A 19,470-nucleotide genomic window follows, 5' to 3' on the forward strand; every position below is an offset into this window, starting at 1 on the left:
AGTGTAATATTAACATGTCAGTAGTTTTTATAACGAGGGAAATAAATTCAGTTTAGTTCATCAATATGTGTGTATTAATTTTAATCAAGGAAAACATTAATTATGATCAGAAATCCTGTCTCTAAACTATAGAGACACCCCACCCCATTAGCAGCATACTAATGAGGTTTAAAATGTTCTACATTAATAATCCAGATGTGTTGTTCAGTCTGCAGTCTTTTAAATAATGTATACTATAAGTTCTATATGCAAAGTTGAGTTCTTCTGTATCTCAATGTTCAGTTGCTATGAAGTTACAAGTGGTTATTTAGTTACAAAAGCCTTAAGAAAAGTAAAACAGCACAACAGCAGGGCACTGGTCTCGATGCAGTCTTTCTCTGCCTTTCCTCGGTTACATCCACTGTACCCCCCCACCCCATTTGAAGATGGCAGTGGTTGTACTGAACTCTTTTTCATGGTCCTGAAGGACGGACCACCATAAAAAGGTTGTGTCATTTTAAGCACATATAAAGTGCACATCCTTCATTTAGCAAGTTGTAATTCCATAATAGTCACAGCACTCTGTGTACATTGTGTGTGCAAAGGCGAATAGAAAAGACAGAGCAACAAACACATCACTTGAACATACATACACCTTAGTCGAAGCAAGTTTACGGTGTTTATTTGTGGCAATCATACCGAAAACAGCTGTTTTCAACGGCAGTAAGTCATCTACCACAGTCACAAAAAAATATATATCATTTACCATATACAGTTAATTATCATACAAACATTTAAAAATAATTATCTAGTTAGAAAATCAGATTTAATCCAAAGTGTAGGAACTGTTAAATCCTCTACACTCAAATATCCACAGTGGCCCACCGATCAGAGAACAGGTGCCGTCCAGGTTGACTACCTATCCTTGTTGCTACGGAGATCGGTCGTCACAGGGTCGTGTTGAATGGTCTGGTGCAACATCAGAGCGAGCAGACCGGCTCTGTTAGTCATCGCGGTCCTGACATTGCGTTCCTGTTCGAAGAGCTCGTCCAACTTGTACCACTGTGGGCGAGAAGAGGCGTCATGTCAAGTAGGAGGCGTCAACAAAAGAGGTCGTCCTCCGTCGGAATCAATTGAAAACGTGCTGGATTTGCAGTTCTGTCCGTTTGAACCTACCACCCTGACTCGCTCCAAGTCCACCTCTGCTCTCCTCAGCTTTTCCCAGTTGTAATGCTTGTTGCACTTCCTTTTGGGGACCTTGCAGTAGTCTCCGGTCAGCTCAAACACATTCTTCACGAGAGGACATCCACACACCTCATCCAGTGAGATCTAGTCACCGAAACAGACGAAAAACAAATGTTACAAAATCTTGACATGAACACTATTTCATGTTTCGCTTTCAAAATGTTGGGGTTTTAGACCAAGAAGGCAGTTTTTAGTGCATCGAGGTAATCCTACCAGCGGCTGAGAGGTTTCCACTGACCTTAGGATCTCTGGAATGTTCTGGACACAAAACCTGCAGCCTCTTACAATAGGTTTTGCTTTGGGGATTGTACACATCACAGAAGAGTCGGGTTGCTCTGTGGGGGAAGAAAACAAACATGTTAGCAACAGAACTGAAATCAAGAGTCTTTTTATATTTTGAGAGGATTTCTTCTTCTTCTTCCTCTTACCCGTCTATCCTTGTCGGGTACATGGAGCCAAAGGAGGTCTGACTCTCATACTGTCAAGAAAATCAAGAGGGAAAGAAATGTTACAAGTAGCCTGTATGCTTATGTTTGCATTTATATCTGATTCCTTGAGGCAGCGGCAGGAATAAAGTAAAGGTCAGGGGTCGCAACAGGAATACAGTAAAGGTCAGGAGTCGCAACAGGAATACAGTAAAGGTCAGGGGTCGCAACAGGAATACAGTAAAGATCAGGGGTCGCAACAGGAATACAGTAAAGGTCAGGGGTCGCAACAGGAATACAGTAAAGGTCAGGGGTCGCAACAGGAATACAGTAAAGGTCAGGAGTCGCAACAGGAATACAGTAAAGGTCAGGAGTCGCAACAGGAATACAGTAAAGGTCAGGAGTCGCAACAGGAATACAGTAAAGGTCAGGGGTCGCAACAGGAATACAGTAAAGGTCAGGGGTCGCAACAGGAATACAGTAAAGGTCAGGAGTCGCAACAGGAATACAGTAAAGGTCGGGTCGCAACAGGAATACAGTAAAGGTCAGGAGTCGCAACAGGAATACAGTAAAGGTCGGGTCGCAACAGGAATACAGTAAAGGTCAGGAGTCGCAACAGGAATACAGTAAAGGTCAGGGGTCGCAATAGGAATACAGTAAAGGTCAGGAGTCGCAACAGGAATACAGTAAAGGTCAGGGGTCGCAACAGGAATACAGTAAAGGTCAGGAGTCGCAACAGGAATACAGTAAAGGTCAGGAGTCGCAACAGGAATACAGTAAAGGTCAGGAGTCGCAACAGGAATACAGTAAAGGTCAGGAGTCGCAACAGGAATACAGTAAAGGTCAGGAGTCGCAACAGGAATACAGTAAAGGTCAGGGGTCGCAACAGGAATACAGTAAAGGTCAGGAGTCGCAACAGGAATACAGTAAAGGTCAGGGGTCGCAACAGGAATACAGTAAAGGTCAGGGGTCGCAATAGGAATACAGTTAAGGTCAGGGGTCGCAACAGGAATACAGTAAAGGTCAGGGGTCGCAACAGGAATACAGTAAAGGTCAGGAGTCGCAACAGGAATACAGTAAAGGTCAGGGGTCGCAACAGGAATACAGTTAAGGTCAGGGGTCGCAACAGGAATACAGTAAAGGTCAGGGTCAACAGGAATACAGTAAAGGTCAGGAGTCGCAACAGGAATACAGTAAAGGTCAGGGGTCGCAACAGGAATACAGTAAAGGTCAGGGGTCGCAACCTTTTCCTATCCAAAGAGCCATTTTGCCCTATTACCCACAAAATAAAAATTGTCTGGAGACACAAAAGCTATGTGATATCATGGCTAATAAAGTTATATATATAGTCATATTCTATACGCAAACTATAGTTTGTTGTATTTATGAAATTATAGAACAAGTTAAATAGAAATACAATGTCAAGATTTGTATTGTACATTGTATTGCTATTGTACCCGTTACAACAATATCAAACTCCTGTGAAGAGAACAAAAAATGCACTATCACGTATCGGCCTACATTGAGGTCAACTAAACTCTGCAGGTCTTAATAAATAGAGCAACAGAGGGGGCTGCTGACCCCTGGTATAGAATATAGTCACCTTTGCGTAACATCTCTCCATATGTCTCAGGGCCACTTTGGGATTGATGGGATGACTACAAGACACACAGAAAATCTGCAGGTCCGTGTCCTCGCTGTCGCCTTCATTCGCCTGCAGATAGAAACCAAAGCAGCGTCACCTCTGCTTTTCCTCAACAGCTTTCAAGTAAACAAAGACCGGCCCCGAACCGTGGCGAGAGCCCCAGGGAAATATCACGAAAGAGCAGTTGCAACAGAAACAAGCTGCGTGGAGCCCGAGACACCAACAGATTTAACAAACTGGTAAAGAAGGCCGGCTCCATCAATGGCTGCTAACTGGGAAGTCTGGAGATGGCGGTGGAGAGGAAGGCACTGAAGAAATGATTAGCATATTGGATAACCCGGCCCACCCTCTCCACCACTTACTGCAGGGACAACCGAGCACTTTATCCAACACTCATCCAGCTGTATAATAAATCCCTATAAAAAAATCCTATAACACCTGTAAATAACCACATGAAAGGTTTATTGTTTTGTGTTGATTGTGTTTTTGTATCTGCCTTATTGGTTTTGATGTATGCCTTTTATATTTTATTGTTTGAATAATTTATAGACATTTTAATCTACTTCCTCTTTATAGATGGATCGGATTTTTATTTTGATAGGTTCAAAGGAAGCGCACGTGTATTTTATGTTGAGATGCAAACTTGGCGGTACTGCTACGGCTGGACAAATGTGCATTTTATTTAAAGTTTAATAGTTCTAATGGACCCGTATGAGGCTAACGCTCTTGGTGACAAGGTCGTGATTATTTTAGAGTTTTAGTTTAAGTTTATTCACCTAAAGAGAGAAAATAAAGAAGTTTCACCAGCAGTAAGTTTTACGGCAATTCATATAAGGGGATCCATTACAACACCATTACACTGTTGTTGGTTTGGCTAAATATGTACACTGCTGTTTTGTTTGCTTTGTTAGTTAATTTCATATTATTCCATTATAAATTGTATATATGTTATTGCTTACCTGTATGTATGAATGCTGCTGTAGCGAAAAAATGTCCCATTGTGGGAATAAAGTATCTATCTATCGCTCCAACAAGCCCGCGGGTTGCCGTCAGCTCACCTCCTCGTCCTGCTGCGCCGCCTGCTGCTTGGCCTTGGCGATGATGCCTTCCAGCTCGTGGAAGCGTCGCTCCATCTCCGTGAGGCGCAGCCGGGCGTTCTGCTGCTCCCGGCGGATGCGCTCCAGCTGCTTCTTACCGTGCTCCTCGGCGATGCAGGGACTCTGCTGCCACTGCTGGATACGCTGAGGGAGGATCTCGTAGATCCGACTGGAGAACAAAATATATACACGGATCAATGCATATTAAAAAGGTGGATAATAAAACAGGTCAACATGAGGATTTTTTTTCTTCTGCGGGCTGTGATTCAGTGAGCCGAGATGCAAAAAAGAATAAATAGTAATACTTTGTGACTAATCAAATCATATTGGGTTCGGGTTGAGAACAAAAACTAATGTCATAAAAGTAATAATTTTACCGACATTTCCTATTTGTTACACTAGGTGGAGCAATAGTACCAGAACAGTAATGCTGTCATTGGAGTACAACTGGGATATACCAGTAAGCAAACAGTTTTTCACCATTACGTTTATACTAAATATAGGTCGTTCCAATTTTTTATTTCAGGGGAGAAATCTCCAATAAGCAGCAAATAGATTAAACTACTATTAAAAATTCATTGGCTTTGTTTGTTTAAAGCAGACATCCGGACTACAGGATCCAGCCTTAAACACTGGGATGAAAAGGTGAAAGTAAGAGTTCTTACTTGGCAGCCAGCTTCATGCCACAGTCCTCAGAGCAGTATTTGGAGTTGGGTTTTGTTGTCTCCACACAGCTGGGTCCCAGACACTGACGCTGTCCAGTGTTGTCCCGGAGTTCGCCCTTCTCGCTGTATCTGGTTTTGTCTTTGTGCTTCTGTTTCTGCTTGTGGCGCCGTGATTCCTTCTGGATAGTACCAAAAAACAGAGTAGTGGAAAGGATAATTTTATGTATATGTGGTAATACCATCTGCCACGTTAACGCCTGGCAGCACTTGAAATAAGACTAATTTCTCGGAGAAAAACTTACTTTCTTGTCGTACTTCTTTTCTCTTCTCTTCACGTGCTTCACCTTCACAGCTTTCTTACGCACAACGGGACTGAAGGGCTGCTCGTCGTCTTCATCGCTATTCCATGCCTGAGTGAGAGGAGCGCAAAAGAAAAATAAAGAGACTAAACACACAGCTACTGATTGAGCGTGCGTCAGGACCGAGCACATTTATAGCCATCACGATGATGTCACATGTTCTGCTACCATGTTGTTGTTCCCCGATGCCTTGTACTGCTGGTAGAGATCCGCCTCACTGTCGTAGTCGTCCGAGTATAGTCTCCGTCTGTGGTAGGAATTATCTCTTCTTGCTTTCATTTCCTCGTCCTTCACGCGCAGCATTTTCTATACAAAAACAACAAGCAACAGGTTGCACATTTCCAAAGAAATATATATACCTATCTACCTATCTATCTATATAGATTAGTGATTAGCACCAGATGTTAAATATTCTCCTACACTTCTTTGGAATAATCTTGTTCAAAAACAAAAGAGATGAATCGACATACCCTGGCTCGAACCTCACATTGCCTAAACCTGCACTTCTGTCTGATTTTGTTGGGGCCTCCAAACTTCTTCATGTCCTTGCAGAAGTCACACACGGCACAGTCCTCCGTCCTTCTGCAGGGCTCACATTCGCCACACATTCGCACCGAACGCTTCACCTAAGGTCAATCACACGATGGACAGTAAGAGCCATTGCAGCCGAAGAAATGTGCATCGTTTTACATCCTACAAACACATTCAACTAACACTTGAAAACGGCTTCGCATCGGTGTGACAAAAAGCTATATTTTTCCGCATTTTCACTTCCGTCGGGGGGGAAATTGTTGTTTCGAAAATCAAACTGACTGAATGAATACTAATGCTAAAAGCAATGCACGTTGTTCCTTATGTCAGTTAGGAATGGCTACTTTTAATTTGGAGATCCAATTATCTAATTTTTGTGAAAATTGGTTGATGCTCTTCAGACATTGCATTCAAACCTAAATATCTGTCAACTTACTTTTGATCCACGCCGCCTTTCACTCTTATAGTCAGGAGTACTCGGGGTGCTGTACTGTCTATCAGATCCTCTGTCATACTCGACCTCCTTCTCTCGGTTCTTCTTTGTTCTATACTTTATTTCCAGTGAGGAGTTTTTATCTGGTGACAGGGAGAGAAAAACGCAACAAAGTCTTGTTAATTCTTGATGAATTAGTGATGTGCTCAACATTCAGCACAGCACTCTTAAGAGGCTGCGATGACAGATGTTTTTCCATCACCTTTGCATCTCGTGCAATACCATTCGCGGATTGCTTTCGCCTTCTTTTCAGTGATGTTAATGCAGTGGCCATGGAACCACTCATTACAGTTATCGCAGCCACTGTCAGGGAGGAGAAAAACAAAGGAATTGATCATTGTTGCTTCCATACCCAGCGATGTTATTGCTACTGCTGCTGCGAACTTACATCATGAAACAGTTGATGTCTGGTTTCCGGCAGATGCAGTACAGGGGTGCGTTCTCACCCTCCATACTGCTGGTCTCAGGCCCCGGTGCATGGTCAATGTCAGACAACTCGCTGTCCTAAGAATCAAAAATATATATAAAATAAAAAATAAGCATATCACAAGTGGTAGAATTACGTCACCAATAACTGGTTGTTGGTTTGCAGGACATTTTTGTCAAGGAAAACAAAAGGCTTTAAGTTGCATTTTCATTCATAAAACAAGCAGACGTGTAGCATTTCACTCAAGAGTAGCTCTGCTGTTATTAAAACACAGGCTGGCTGCTCAGTCACATGGGATGGTCCTCACACCTGACTTATCACAATCCTACATTCTTAATTGCAAAATATAGCTTTGACATGTGTCATAATACACAGTGAAGAACATTTAGTCATCATTTGAAAATGAGCTAAAGTAGATAATTTTTAATATATATATCTCAGTTAGCTAACGTCGTTAACGCCAACAAACACAAACTGTCATGACGTCGTCACCGAACTAGAAATGTAACATTAGCGAGCGTTATATCATCATTACATTGTCATATATATAAAGATGTGTTGAAATGCGTATACAGTTCAACATACAAGGAGTTGGTCAGCTAAACCGAAACCACAGTAAACCCCAGAGTAATATTAATAATAACTTTGTTTCCATACAAACTACTGTATGTTATATTCTGTCCTACAGTCATTCGTACGCTAGCTAGTCAGTTAGCATCAGCTAGCTCGCCAGCTAAATCGTCACTAAAAGATACAGCTGATGTTTTCCTGCCGACGTTACCTTCACTATACCACACAAACACAACTTGTAATGTATCCAACACCGTCGGGTTACTATTCGACATGCATAGGACTTATATTTAAACTACATACACTAAGCTATATTGGACCACAACATGCCCCTGTGAGATGTAACGTTAAAGCTAAACGTACGGCCGTGTGGAGCGAACGCTACACGAATCGTCACCTAATTGAAATAACTTTACAAACTTTGCCAAATCGTCTTTTCGTCTTAAAGCATACGTACCATGGTGAGAGATCTGTAACGGTAACTCGTATAATGGGAGGGAAACCAATGCAACACCGAACCGGCAAAACTACCCGCTCGATAGCTAGCGCTGGTTTATGGTTTACTGGGACTCAACATCGCTCACAATCGTCTAAACTCGGTACTACTCGGAAAAAATATCGTTAGTCCGTTGGTTCAGAGTTCTTCTTCTATGGTAGCAAAATACCATCGAGCGGCTCACGACTGCCACCTGCTGTATATGTTACAGGTTGCGTCTCTGACTTCAGGGATATATATACCCAGACACACCATTCAAATCAGTGTTAACATTGTTGTCATATTATCTCCAGAAGCTCAACCTGGAGGATATTTTTGAAATATGCCATATTGCTTAGATTAGTCGTGCAGAACCCGTCGAAAACATGCCTGTTGAGAATTGGCCGAACCTTTGGCTTGTGATGGGTTTGTATCAAAAAACATTTCCCATATGAACAATTTGAGACTCAAGATAAGAATTTCCAAATAGGAGATTCATTGCACAATAGGTAGATTACGAACACATATTAGATGCAAAGAAAGAAAAATACAGCGATGGTCAACAATTCAATAGGATAATTGATCATATTTCAATGGAATCGTATACCGTGATGAAATCCTATGGATATTATGATACACAACTATGTAAACGATGGCTTATTATATAGATGGGAACATTGATCTGCTTTTCTTTCATTTCACATGAAACAGTCCAAGTGGTTATTTTATATCGGCTGTGTATTTATATATGTAATTACTTGTACGCAAGAGAGCAAGAGAGAGAGAGAGACAGAGAGAGAGAGAGAGAGAGAGAGAGAGAGAGAGAGAGAGAGAGAGAGAGAGAGAGAGAGAGAGAGAGAGAGAGAGAGAGAGAGAGAGACGCAGTTCAACCTCCACAGCTGATGTGCAGGATGGGTTGCATGAATAACGCTGCTGGATCGCCTACTTCTAAAATATGCCCTGAAAAGTGAGTATAACTTGTTTGACAACATTCTTATCATGCAGAGATAAATTTACAATGCAGGCTTTCATGGATTCCTGTAAATGCAATGATGCATCATATAGACGGTATTTAGAGGCACAGGGTTCAAGATTATATCGCTGCTGCATGATTGCATCCATCCGATGAACTGAATTAAAGTATATTAAATGTTAATTGTATTTTATTTAGCTCAGTCATGTTGACTTGATATACCTTATTTATATCCTTTGTATTCCATTAATACTACAAAAAAACAAAAACAATATTTGTTAAATTATAACAAATAGCTTGAAATGTGGATAAAATACTTCAGATTGACAAAGTAAAGGTGTTTTCTTCTGGAATATCTGAAAATCAAAATACCACATAAGGTGAATAGTCTTACTTATATACATACATTTTTTATGAATATAAAAGTCAAGTTCTCATGTGAGGATATCCCGCGCTGAATTTCATCTACATTATAAATGTTTCCTAAATGGTGATAAATAATAGATTAACTTCTCTCCCATTTCCAAGATGCCCACTCATCACTAAAGGCTTCAAAACTGTCAACACATCTGGCTCTGTTGTGCAGAGTGATGAACTTTAATTTTACATTAAGTCATCTATCATAACCTAAGTAAAGGAATTTAACGATATATATATATATAAATATATATATATAAATATATATATATATATTTATTTGTTATTTATTTTTTAAACAAAGGAATTGTATCATGTTCCTTTCAGATGAACAGGTATAGGTGACATGTGCAGTGCCACAATGGATACAAAACAGGATTCTGCAGATATGAATGGAAAGATGGGTGATGTACATGATGGCAAACCCAAGTCCAATGACCCACTGGCCACTGCTTCAAGGTTGCCCGACGACCCGAGCCCAGATCCAACAGGTGGGTTCACAGAGAGATTCATTGTCATGAACCAAAGTATTTCAATCTATTTTTTAAAATAGATTGAAAGAGTTGGAGGAAGATTAATCTGGTTGTAGATGGTCTTTTTGACTGAGGTATATGTGCACCTGTGTGAACTGGGATATAATGACTTGAGTATTAGTTTTGGTTTTACTCATGCTGTGATCTAAAAAAGTAATCTTTCTTTTTTTATTGTCTGTCACTGTTGTATATCTGAAACTGTGTTTAATGTGCTACTGCTGTGTTGGCCAGGACACTCTTGTAAAGGAGATTTTTAATCTCAATGAATATGGTTACATAAATTGAAATAAAATAAATAAAAGCTCGAATTGCGGTTCAAAACTTTTCTTTTCTCACATCTTTGACTGACGTCACTGTTTTCAGAGCGGGTCTCCACTGAGGTCACCGAACCGTCTCCGACCGACATCTCCGTGAACGTGATCCCAGAAGGTACCTTTTGACCTGTGACCTCCAAAAGGAAGTCTTCGCGTGGGGAGTGTTTCTCTCGTGTGTTTCACTTCCTCGTGTGTCATGGTGCAGAAACCAACGTGCAACCAGACACAACAGCTGGAGAGGCCGGAGCTTCCGTCGGCCGCCCTGTGGCTCGAGCCCAGCCGAAGAAGGCCCGCCGGGTCCGTGATCCGAGTCGGTCCGCCAAATCAACCCGCAAGAGTCAACGCAGCCTCAAAGTCACTGGCGTGCGCGCGCAGCCAGGTGGTCACGGTAAGGACACTTTAACAGTTGCGCATCCCATGAACTCCTTTACGTGCCCCGCCCCTCTCACTTTCTTCCTCAAATTGAAGCCTCACCTCGCTTCCTTTTCTCTGTTCTCGAACTTTCTCGCCCCCTCCACTCCTTCTCCTCGAGACCTTTGCGCCGCGACCCTCTTGGCCTGCCTCTTCTGTCACCCGCTGGACTGCTTCCTGGCCGGGGCGAGAGGCTGCGCCCAGTGCGCCTGGTGTCTGTGCTCGTTCCGGTGGGTCTGCGACTGTTCCGTCTGCCTGCCGGCTCCGGAGTGCCTGGACCTCGCCATGGAGTTCTCTCAGACGCTTTACCGCTAACTAACACGCGAAAAACCACACAGCCGAGACACAGGAGACCAATGGGAATCTTTTTTTTTATTTGTTAAAATCTCCCGAAAAAGAAGGAAAGTAAAGTCAAACTTGGAAAGGACAAGACACAGATGCTACGTCTGGTTATGGTTAACAGTCAGTGTTAGCACTCAGATATAAGTCAGGGTAAGACACGGTTAATTAGTGTCTAGACCACGTGATTAGTAGCACTGAGTTGTGGAGGAACGACCACAGGACACCTTTTTTTTTAAACCACCACCAAAACGCAAAGATGGCGGTTTTTTTTGGCTGCTGAATAGTTTAAAAAAAAGAAATTTATGCATATTAATATCTTGGAGGTTGTGTTCAGTGCGTCAGTGTTAACAAAATAAAACAAAAACACATCTACACGTATGCAGTGTACTTTCTCACACATTAATTTGCTGTAAATAAGGTTGTGCCGTTGAGCTTCGGACAGATTAAATGCCTTTTCTAACAAATTAAAATAAAACTGGCTTTTTTATTGAATAATAATTGCATTGCGGGTTTTCCACACGACAAACGGGTTATCATGACAGACAGTGAGGCTAGTGGTTGGTTTAAAAAAGGAGGCCCAAGCCCTCTGGATGAGCATGAGATGCATCAGCTTTTTGATCGTCAACCCCCCACAAGAAGCCACAATCTTGGTAGAGCATGCTGAATCAGTAAAATAAATCCCTCAGTGACAATATCAATGAAGACACATATATTAGCCAGGTGAAAACTACCAAGTAAACTATTATTCGGGTATCAAATGAACTACAGTACTATTGTAAAATTGTTCTGCATCTCTCATTCCGTTTTGCATTTCCACTGACTTCGTGAATATATTAAAAAATAAAAACCGCTGATTTGTATAAGTTGTCGCTACTCTGGAAGAAGTCCTGCTTTGGCCAACTAGCTGCAGCAGCGAGTGAAGCTTCCATTAGTTTTTCAAACTATTTTTTTTAACGTATTACAAATACATGCAATCCGGGCATCAGCTGTCCACCGTGTGCGATAGTAATAAAAACAGACAAACGCTCTCATAAAATGCATAGACTGCCATGAAATAAGGTGCAATTAAATTGCTCAAAATAAAATATTCTTATATACAATATGCAGTAAAATATCTCACAATGTGCCAATTCACCTTAGAAAGATCCCTTCTGTAGCTGCTGGTGAAACAACCCAACATGGATGAGCATGCGACCGCTATTAACGAACCCTGATTCCAGTCAGTTGAAAAAAGAAAATAGACCGTATGTTGGTGTCTCATAATAAAGTTCTTCTTTTTTTTTATGCCGGTGTTGTGTTGTGAAAAATGAAACCTCACAGCTTTCTTTCCTACAAACGAGCACATGATAAATTCAAGCACACTTTATATCCCTCTTTAAATCTCTGAAGAAAAATCTTTACACTATATAAGAATGGAAATATGTCTTAATGCTAAAGTCCCCGATGATACAATATTTCATTCATGTATGAATCCAGACATAATTTATCTGACCAGCTCCAAACAGGGACAATAATAATTAGGCCTGTATGGCAAAAAGAAAAACAAATACAAAATCAAGAAGAACATGTTAGTTCAATCTTAGCTATTTTTTTTGTTGCTTTTTGAAGTTCAAATGTACAGTCCTATAAACAGACTGATGTTTTTTTTTTTAAGGATAGACTGCACATCCCGACATTCTTGTCCCGACAGACAGTCAGTGACCGCCACACGGGGCTCATCACAAGTCCTCGTCCATTTCAAGGCTGCTGCTGCTTTTCGAGGCACCTGGTGACAAGGGGGAAAAGAGCGGCTCCGCCATCCTGTCCAGGGTGCACCCCTCGTCCATGAGAAAGTCTCCCAGGCCCACGTCCGGGTAGAGCGCCGACGCCGAGGAGTCGTCCAGCTCGGCGAAGCTCAGGCTGCCCAGGTCCAGGGGGCTACTGATGGTGACGCCCACGGGAGAGTCCGAGGAGGGCGGGGACAGGAAGGAGGCCGGCAGAGGCTGCCCGAGGCCTGCCGCGCCCAGGCCGAGGAGGTTTTGGGAGGACACGCCCTCTGCACCGGGGGGCAGAGACGGACCGCCGTGCGGGAGCTGCTGCTGCTGCTGCTGGAGCCGAGCTAGATCGGGACTCAGGCCGTGGAGCCGCGCCTGCATTTCCAGTTCCTGAGGAGAGCGGCAGCAGATCCACATTTCAGATGCCGTGTTCCGGGGTGACGGGGACATAAAACCTCGGGGCTCTTTGCATGTGAAAAATGATTTCCCCGACAGTAAACAATACCATAAAGCCGCAATAGACACGTTTTTTGCTTTGACTGAGGCAGACTTAAGTTGACTTTAGCTATAATAACTCATTGAAACCAATCTTTACCACAGAGCTCAGATTACCACGCCACACATTGCTTTATAATTTCTGTGGTCTGCAGAAGCATGTTTCCCCCCCGAGGCCCGTGGTGTGTCTGTGGTCGAGAGACAAGCCATCTGGGGACTCACTCACTGTGCAGAGCCTCTATTGGTCCAAAAAACCCAAGACGTGCCTTCAAGGTGTGTTGACAAATACAAAATTAAAAGAAAAAAGAGAAAAAAAAAGGAGAAGAAGTAGAAGAAACAAAAACACCAGTAAGAATCCTTCTCAATCATAACTTAGGACCCAGTGGATAAACGTGTCTGTATCTACAGAAGCCCTGTCCTCAACCTGTATTTTCATATTTTGCTGCATTTGTTTCTGGGCGTCAACTTCTATGAAGAAAACGTAGCGACCAGGTGCCACATACAAAAAAAGAAGCTTAGAAAATGGCAGAAACAGCACAAAAAAATAGCGAGCACCCTTATTCCAACCGTTCTCCCACCTCTGGTGTAGTTGAATCCAACTTTGAAAAGTTTTTAGTTTCAAACCAAGGCCGACCAATCCAAACCAAATCGGAGTTTAACCACCGGAACCAGTCGAGCGCTACGTAGCTGTTCGGCCAATGAACACTGACCTGGATGCGCAACATGAGACCGTGGTTGGCCAGCTCCAGTTTATTCTGACGCATGTCGATGTCCTTGGCTCTCTGCTGCTCCTTCTGCAACTTCCTGATGTAGTCCACGGAGGCCTTCAGTATGGTGCCTTTATTCCAGCGCATCTCGCTGACATCATTGTGATATCAGTATACGTGTATTTAAAAGACAGGGGCGGGGGGGAGAAAAAAACGATTTTTACTACACAACAGTTGCACAGCGCGATAGCTCCGTAATGGTCAAGTGATTCCGGAAAGAAAAATTAATATCCTGGAAAATCTGACTGTGCTTACGGTTCATTCGTCTTAGGTATCAGAGTGCCGAGCTCCTTTATGCGGTCGTTGATGTTGAATCTCCGCCTCCTCTCAACTGCCATGAGCAAACACACGTTACTGTACCTTCAACAATGAGTTTTTCACTAGAGCAAGCGTTGTCAGAAATAACTCTACATGAGCAGAAAATATAAAATGGGTTGTCCTCAAGTTAAAAATCATATCGTCCAAATTGCTTTACATTACCTGATGGATTAATGTAATTATTTGACTGTTTACATTTTCGTCTCCTGAATGTACCTGAAATTACCTGAATGTATTGTATAAGTTCCGTAGCCTGTAACCCTACAATTGGTGGGTGGGGTGGGGTCGGGAATGAGGTTTTAAATTTCAATCTGTCAGTGCGTTTACATGCAATCGAATTATTGGCTTAGTCGGACTGAAATCGAATTATCCGTTTCATGTAAACACCTTTGTCGGACTATGTGCGGTCCGACTTCGATCCGATTAACACCCTGGATAGCTCGGTCCGATCCAGTTGATAATTCGACTCTCGCGGCATGTAACGGTGAATTCGATTAGGAACTGGACTTTGCGTCTTTGCGCATGCTCGAGATCCCGCCGCCCTCCCTCCCTCCCTCCCATGTCGTGACCCGGAAGTCGAAAGAGACGATAAATTAAATTCTCCGTGTACCTTCGGCGACGGCGTCTTCTCTCCATTATCAACTCAGCCAATAGCGCCATTTGCATTCGCTGTACTCCTATTAACACCATGGAAGAATAGTAGAGGGATGTAGCTTCGCCTTGCTCTCTGTTCGCCATCTTTCTCGAAATGTTGTTGTTGGTGGTGGTGAAGAGGTCAAGCGGAAATGGCTGTATCACCACGAGTTGTAATGAAAACAGCGCTGCCTATCGTATCGGATATGACATGCTTTCGACCAATGATTCGAATTACTCACTGCCATGTATATTGGGATAACAGCAGATCCCCCAAAAGATAGCATAGTCCGACTAAAGCAAGATTCGAATGATACCATCATGTAAACGCACTGATTAATTGCCCTGAGACGTGTGAATCCTCTTCCCTGGTGGGATAAAAACTGTGAAAATCAATAAAACATATTTAAAAAATAATTTAAAAAATCATATCGGTGGAAGTGGAATATTTTCTTCTTTATTTTTAAAAATCGACATTGCACATGCGCTCCGACTGTATTTCAGAGGTTAATTGTTTTCCCACTCAACGAATTGCTCAAAATGACAAATAAAGCTCGACTCACTAAGGTTGTGGTTGTCCTTCTTCTGCCTTTCTTTCATTAACGACTTGGTGTCTACATCTGAAAGACAAATGCATCGTGTTCCAATCGTTCAAACATTGCACATCTGAAATAAAATAATTGTCCTCCTAACACTAACAGAACAGCCAACGCGCATGTTTATAAAGGTTAGATACCGTACCTGGAACTTCCCTTTTAATTTGTGAAAGATCAGCGGGGCAGGAGTTGCTGACAGTGAACGTCGGTGCTGCCATTCCAGAGTTATTGTAGATATCCAACAGATTTCCCGGGAGCTGCAGGAAATGGAGCATTCTTTCATATCATAGAGGGCCACTGATTACCATAAATCTACATGCAAATCAGTAAAAAGGCCTTTTTAGCATCAATATAATGAAAGTTGGTGAGACGACCGCTACCGAAGCCACAAAGGCAGGAGTTACAATTCCCTTTTTAAACTAAACTGTTATCAAAGGGATGCTGCTTGAGGATAAAGCAACGCATCATCATGTATTATATATTAAAGCTAGAAAACAATACCGGGAGCTTTAAAAAAAAAGTTTATTTTTATTTATTTTTTAATGTTAAATCACAAAAAAGCATTTACCTTACTGTGCTTCTTTTTCTTGTCTTCTAAAAGAATCACCATAATCCTCATTTTATATATTTTTTCGAGGCAAAAGGTTTGTCAACGCTCTTCTTATCTACCAAATTAATGGTTAAACTGGCCGCTATCAACTTTTTTCACGAGTACAATCCATTCGTTTTCCCCCGGCCTTGTATCGTCCGATACCTTCACCCCGCCCCAGGCAGCACTTTTGTGACGAATAGTAACCGAGTGCCAAAAGTTTATATTTACTCCTACGACTTCAGAATTCCACACACGAAAGAGACCGTCCATTCAGAGAATAAACACTTTGGGTAAAAAAGGCTAACATTTTAAATCCACAGGGAGTACATCAAATAAAGAACCAGTACTTATTGGAGAAAACATTTGTAAAAATGTAAAAAATAAAGTATTCACGTCAAAAGAAGAAAAGAAAATCAATCCATTGATCTACATACCGTGCTTGGCAACTGAAGCCCCGAGTCAATTAACGTAATGATGTCGTCATTAAAACTGGATTCAAGACTAATGATGTCGTCAATCACGTCGTCAATCTAGATAAAGCAGACGGGAGGAGGAACACCATTGTTACTAGATCAGAGAAGTCCTTCGGGCTAAACATGTCACGGGTAATCAACATGTCTATACATCGTGTGCTTTGTGATCTAAAAACAGCCTCGTAGAAGTAAACTCTGTAAGCACCGACACTAAACTTTTCAACCAATTTAACTGAAGTGGCCCGACTTCACAGAAAGGGAGGGGGGGGTGCAAGAGAAGTGCTGGCATGGTTAAACTGTAGGTGCAGTATTTCACATCTTATAGTGACAACAGGCCATCACGGGTACGATGACAAAAAGGCATGTGTCGGCGCAGCGGGACCTTTGGACAAAATCCTTCCAGAGTAAACAAAAATAGTAATTAAGTTAGAAGGGAGAGAGAAAGCTTAGACATTTAACTTCTCCAAAATTGCACTGCGAGTTTGCAGAAGAGACACGGTTTTGCAATCCGCCATCTAAAAGCCCACACGCACAAGACGTTACACCGCCGGTATTTAAAAGAGGGGAATTTCCCATACTTCCTCCTTGTTGGATCCGATGTTGAGCAGAGCCATTGGACTGTTAGGGACACTGCTGGCAGTGGGGGCAACTTCAGGGGCAGAACTGGACTGCGGCACAGGCGACAAGCCCATGGTCTGAGTCACCGCATTGTTGCCCAGGGTGGTGGAGAGGTACTGCTTCACCTGCTGCCTCTGTGCCTGCTGGATGTGGTACCTGGTGGGGTTCTCCAAGTGGCTCTGGACCTGAACGTTCAAACAGTACGTTAATGTCCCCGGGATAATCCGACTGGACTAAGCCGAGCACGCGATTGGACGGGCGTACGAGCGGGACGCGCTTACTTTCAGCACCTCCACAGGCACTTGTGCCGGAGGCGGGCGGGCAGCATTCGGGGGCAGTGTGACGGAGATGGCTGGAGTGGAGTCGGTGGCCCGGAGCTGAGAGGCGGAGGACTGCTGCTGGGCCTCGCGTCTCTCCTGCTCCTGGGCTTGTTCTCGCATCAGCTGCTGCCGCAGCAGCACGCGTGACGACATGGCCGAAGAGAAGAGATGGAGATCTGGGGATGGAGCTGGAAACCAAACACAGAACAAAAAGGAGCGTTATTGATACAGCAGTATTTCAAAAGGGACCGAGCGGTTCTGTGGAATGAAACAGCGATAGTACTCTGGTGATGATGCATCGGCTATCCAGATGTTACTTCCATTATTGGTACCTACAAAATAATTACCAACGGAAATATATTTTGTAGTATTATCATAATTTAAGCTATAAAGTGGGCAATATCTTAACCGGAGCGTTAGTCATCTGTCCTTTGGCAACCTGCAGCCAGCTATGAAACCGTGCTTAAAACATCTTGTAAAGACAATCAGGAGCCGATTGTGAAACAACCCTACAGTCTTTGTCAATACAAATTGATCACATCTGGGCCAACATCAGCCTTGGTATTTCTGAGTGTGCATCCACTGAATAGCCCTCAGCTACATGAGCTAGTGTACACTGCTGCGCATAAAAGGTCAACCCTCTCCACACAATCTGGCACAGTTGTGTCTCCTTCTTTACCTTCTCCCGAGATGGTGTGGGCTCGTGGATAGCTTGACTTACTTTACGACTTCCGACTTGACACACGCGACTTCTCCCGAGTAGAAATTAATGAAGGCGTTTCTATAAATAAAAAAAAGAAGCCAAAAGCAGGCACAGCATTCCCAAAACACGCCGTCGAAAGTTATGCAAAAGTCAACGTTACACGGCGACGGAGTGCACAACGTTAACTGTCCGTCAGTGTCGCTTCCTCCTCCGGGGGGTCAGAGGAGGACATTTACGTGGAAATGCATCGACAGCGCCTCTATGTCTGTGCGCGGGGGGGGAGGGGAGGGGTGTGTGTGTGTGTGTGTGTGTGGGGGGGGGGGGGTTGTCGTCTCAATACAACAGCCACACTGACAACAGTGACGTGTTCATTTGCGGACAAGTGCTAATCATCTACTTTAAACATGTAGCTGCTTTACTTTCAGCGGTTTCTCGTCATCACCATTCGCCTTGAGCTCGAAATCTCGCGTCACCTCAGCAGAGTTATTCTTGACGGCCGCGCGCGCGCTGCTCAGCGGCCCACGCCAACCGAGGCTCTGGAGCTACCGAGTGAAGCTAGCTCACGAGTATTTACGTCGGTGTCAGTTAAACTCACGTCGCCAGCTGGAAGGAGGTTGAACAGTGGCGTTTGTTAAAGGCCTGTGTCCATTACGAGCAACTCAAAAACACAGCAACGTAAACATATGAAGTTGCAGGTTAGCTAAACTAGCGAGCTAACGTTATCTAACACCCGTTAGTTGTCCCCCCAAAAAAGCGACCATAACGCCAACTAGCGTTTTAGAGGAAAAAGCAGAACCTACTGTGGCAATGGATTTGTTTTCGTTATGTAATCACAGCCATAAATCTCCGAAGTCATCCGGTTTCTTGGCCATAGTTGAAGTCGTTGTACAACGAGCTCCGCAACAGCCGTTAGCCGCTGACACCGACGGTGTTGTTTATCTCGCGCGGGGTCAACCCGTCGCAGGTTACCCGGAACTTGTTGACTGCTGTGAGGTTGCACTAATTTGAAAACGGGCCTATTTAGTGCAGGTGTTTACTTGTTGGTGGGTTTAATAGTTCACATAAGATACAATTTTACTTTTTGGATTTAAATCTGTGTAATCTAGGATGCAAAACAAAAATACTTTAAATCTGAATTTAAAGTGATTAAATTATGATGAAAGTATCACAGGAGAAAATAATGTGTTCACATTTTCCAGTGATTTTAAGGAGCAATAACTGAACTGGGATATCGTTAACCTTCTGAGAAACAAGCATGAACATTTTCATTTTTATAATGAAATGAACAAAGTATCACAGT

The 19,470-nt window shown here is 43.0% G+C and overlaps 2 protein-coding genes across 3 annotated transcripts; both read right to left on the reverse strand.

The window, feature by feature from the left end:
* Positions 1 to 645: 645 nt before the first annotated feature.
* Positions 646 to 8,010, reverse strand: cxxc1b (CXXC finger protein 1b). 2 transcript variants are annotated; one of them, XM_056437230.1, is made up of 14 exons: positions 7,894 to 8,010; positions 6,828 to 6,943; positions 6,642 to 6,742; positions 6,383 to 6,522; positions 5,886 to 6,041; positions 5,584 to 5,721; positions 5,359 to 5,466; positions 5,057 to 5,235; positions 4,353 to 4,560; positions 3,253 to 3,363; positions 1,653 to 1,702; positions 1,463 to 1,559; positions 1,156 to 1,308; positions 646 to 1,041 (listed from the first exon to the last, which is right to left on the reverse strand). In XM_056437230.1, exons 1-14 carry the CDS (start codon positions 7,894 to 7,896, stop codon positions 895 to 897), a joined length of 1,707 nt encoding a protein of 568 aa, XP_056293205.1. In that variant the 5' UTR covers positions 7,897 to 8,010; the 3' UTR covers positions 646 to 894. The 2 variants fall into 2 exon arrangements, with proteins under 2 accessions (XP_056293205.1, XP_056293206.1); XM_056437231.1 differs by lacking the exon at positions 5,886 to 6,041.
* Positions 8,011 to 10,910: 2,900 nt separating this feature from the next.
* Positions 10,911 to 19,103, reverse strand: tfe3b (transcription factor binding to IGHM enhancer 3b). Its single transcript, XM_056437865.1, has 9 exons — positions 18,971 to 19,103; positions 17,429 to 17,655; positions 17,108 to 17,332; positions 16,491 to 16,586; positions 15,610 to 15,721; positions 15,432 to 15,488; positions 14,173 to 14,248; positions 13,861 to 14,026; positions 10,911 to 13,045 (listed from the first exon to the last, which is right to left on the reverse strand). Exons 2-9 carry the CDS (start codon positions 17,618 to 17,620, stop codon positions 12,620 to 12,622), a joined length of 1,350 nt encoding a protein of 449 aa, XP_056293840.1. The 5' UTR covers positions 17,621 to 17,655; positions 18,971 to 19,103; the 3' UTR covers positions 10,911 to 12,619.
* Positions 19,104 to 19,470: the final 367 nt, after the last annotated feature.

This window comes from Pseudoliparis swirei, chromosome 18 (assembly GCF_029220125.1).
Source record: "Pseudoliparis swirei isolate HS2019 ecotype Mariana Trench chromosome 18, NWPU_hadal_v1, whole genome shotgun sequence".
Lineage (NCBI taxonomy): Eukaryota > Metazoa > Chordata > Actinopteri > Perciformes > Liparidae > Pseudoliparis > Pseudoliparis swirei.

Excerpts from the sequence above, each read along its gene's own strand:
- tfe3b (XM_056437865.1), bottom strand. The coding sequence starts at position 17,620 with ATGTCGTCACGCGTGCTGCTGCGGCAGCAGCTGATGCGAGAACAAGCC. Across the intron at positions 16,587-17,107 it reads TCGGATCCAACAAGGAGGAA|ATTGACGACGTGATTGACGA; the intron begins GTATGGGAAATT and ends TGCTTTATCTAG. Across the intron at positions 14,249-15,431 it reads GAAGGACAACCACAACCTTA|TTGAGAGGAGGCGGAGATTC; the intron begins GTGAGTCGAGCT and ends TGCTCATGGCAG.
- cxxc1b (XM_056437230.1), bottom strand. Across the intron at positions 1,560-1,652 it reads TACCCGACAAGGATAGACGG|AGCAACCCGACTCTTCTGTG; the intron begins GTAAGAGGAAGA and ends CTTCCCCCACAG. Across the intron at positions 1,042-1,155 it reads ACTTGGAGCGAGTCAGGGTG|TGGTACAAGTTGGACGAGCT; the intron begins GTAGGTTCAAAC and ends TCTCGCCCACAG.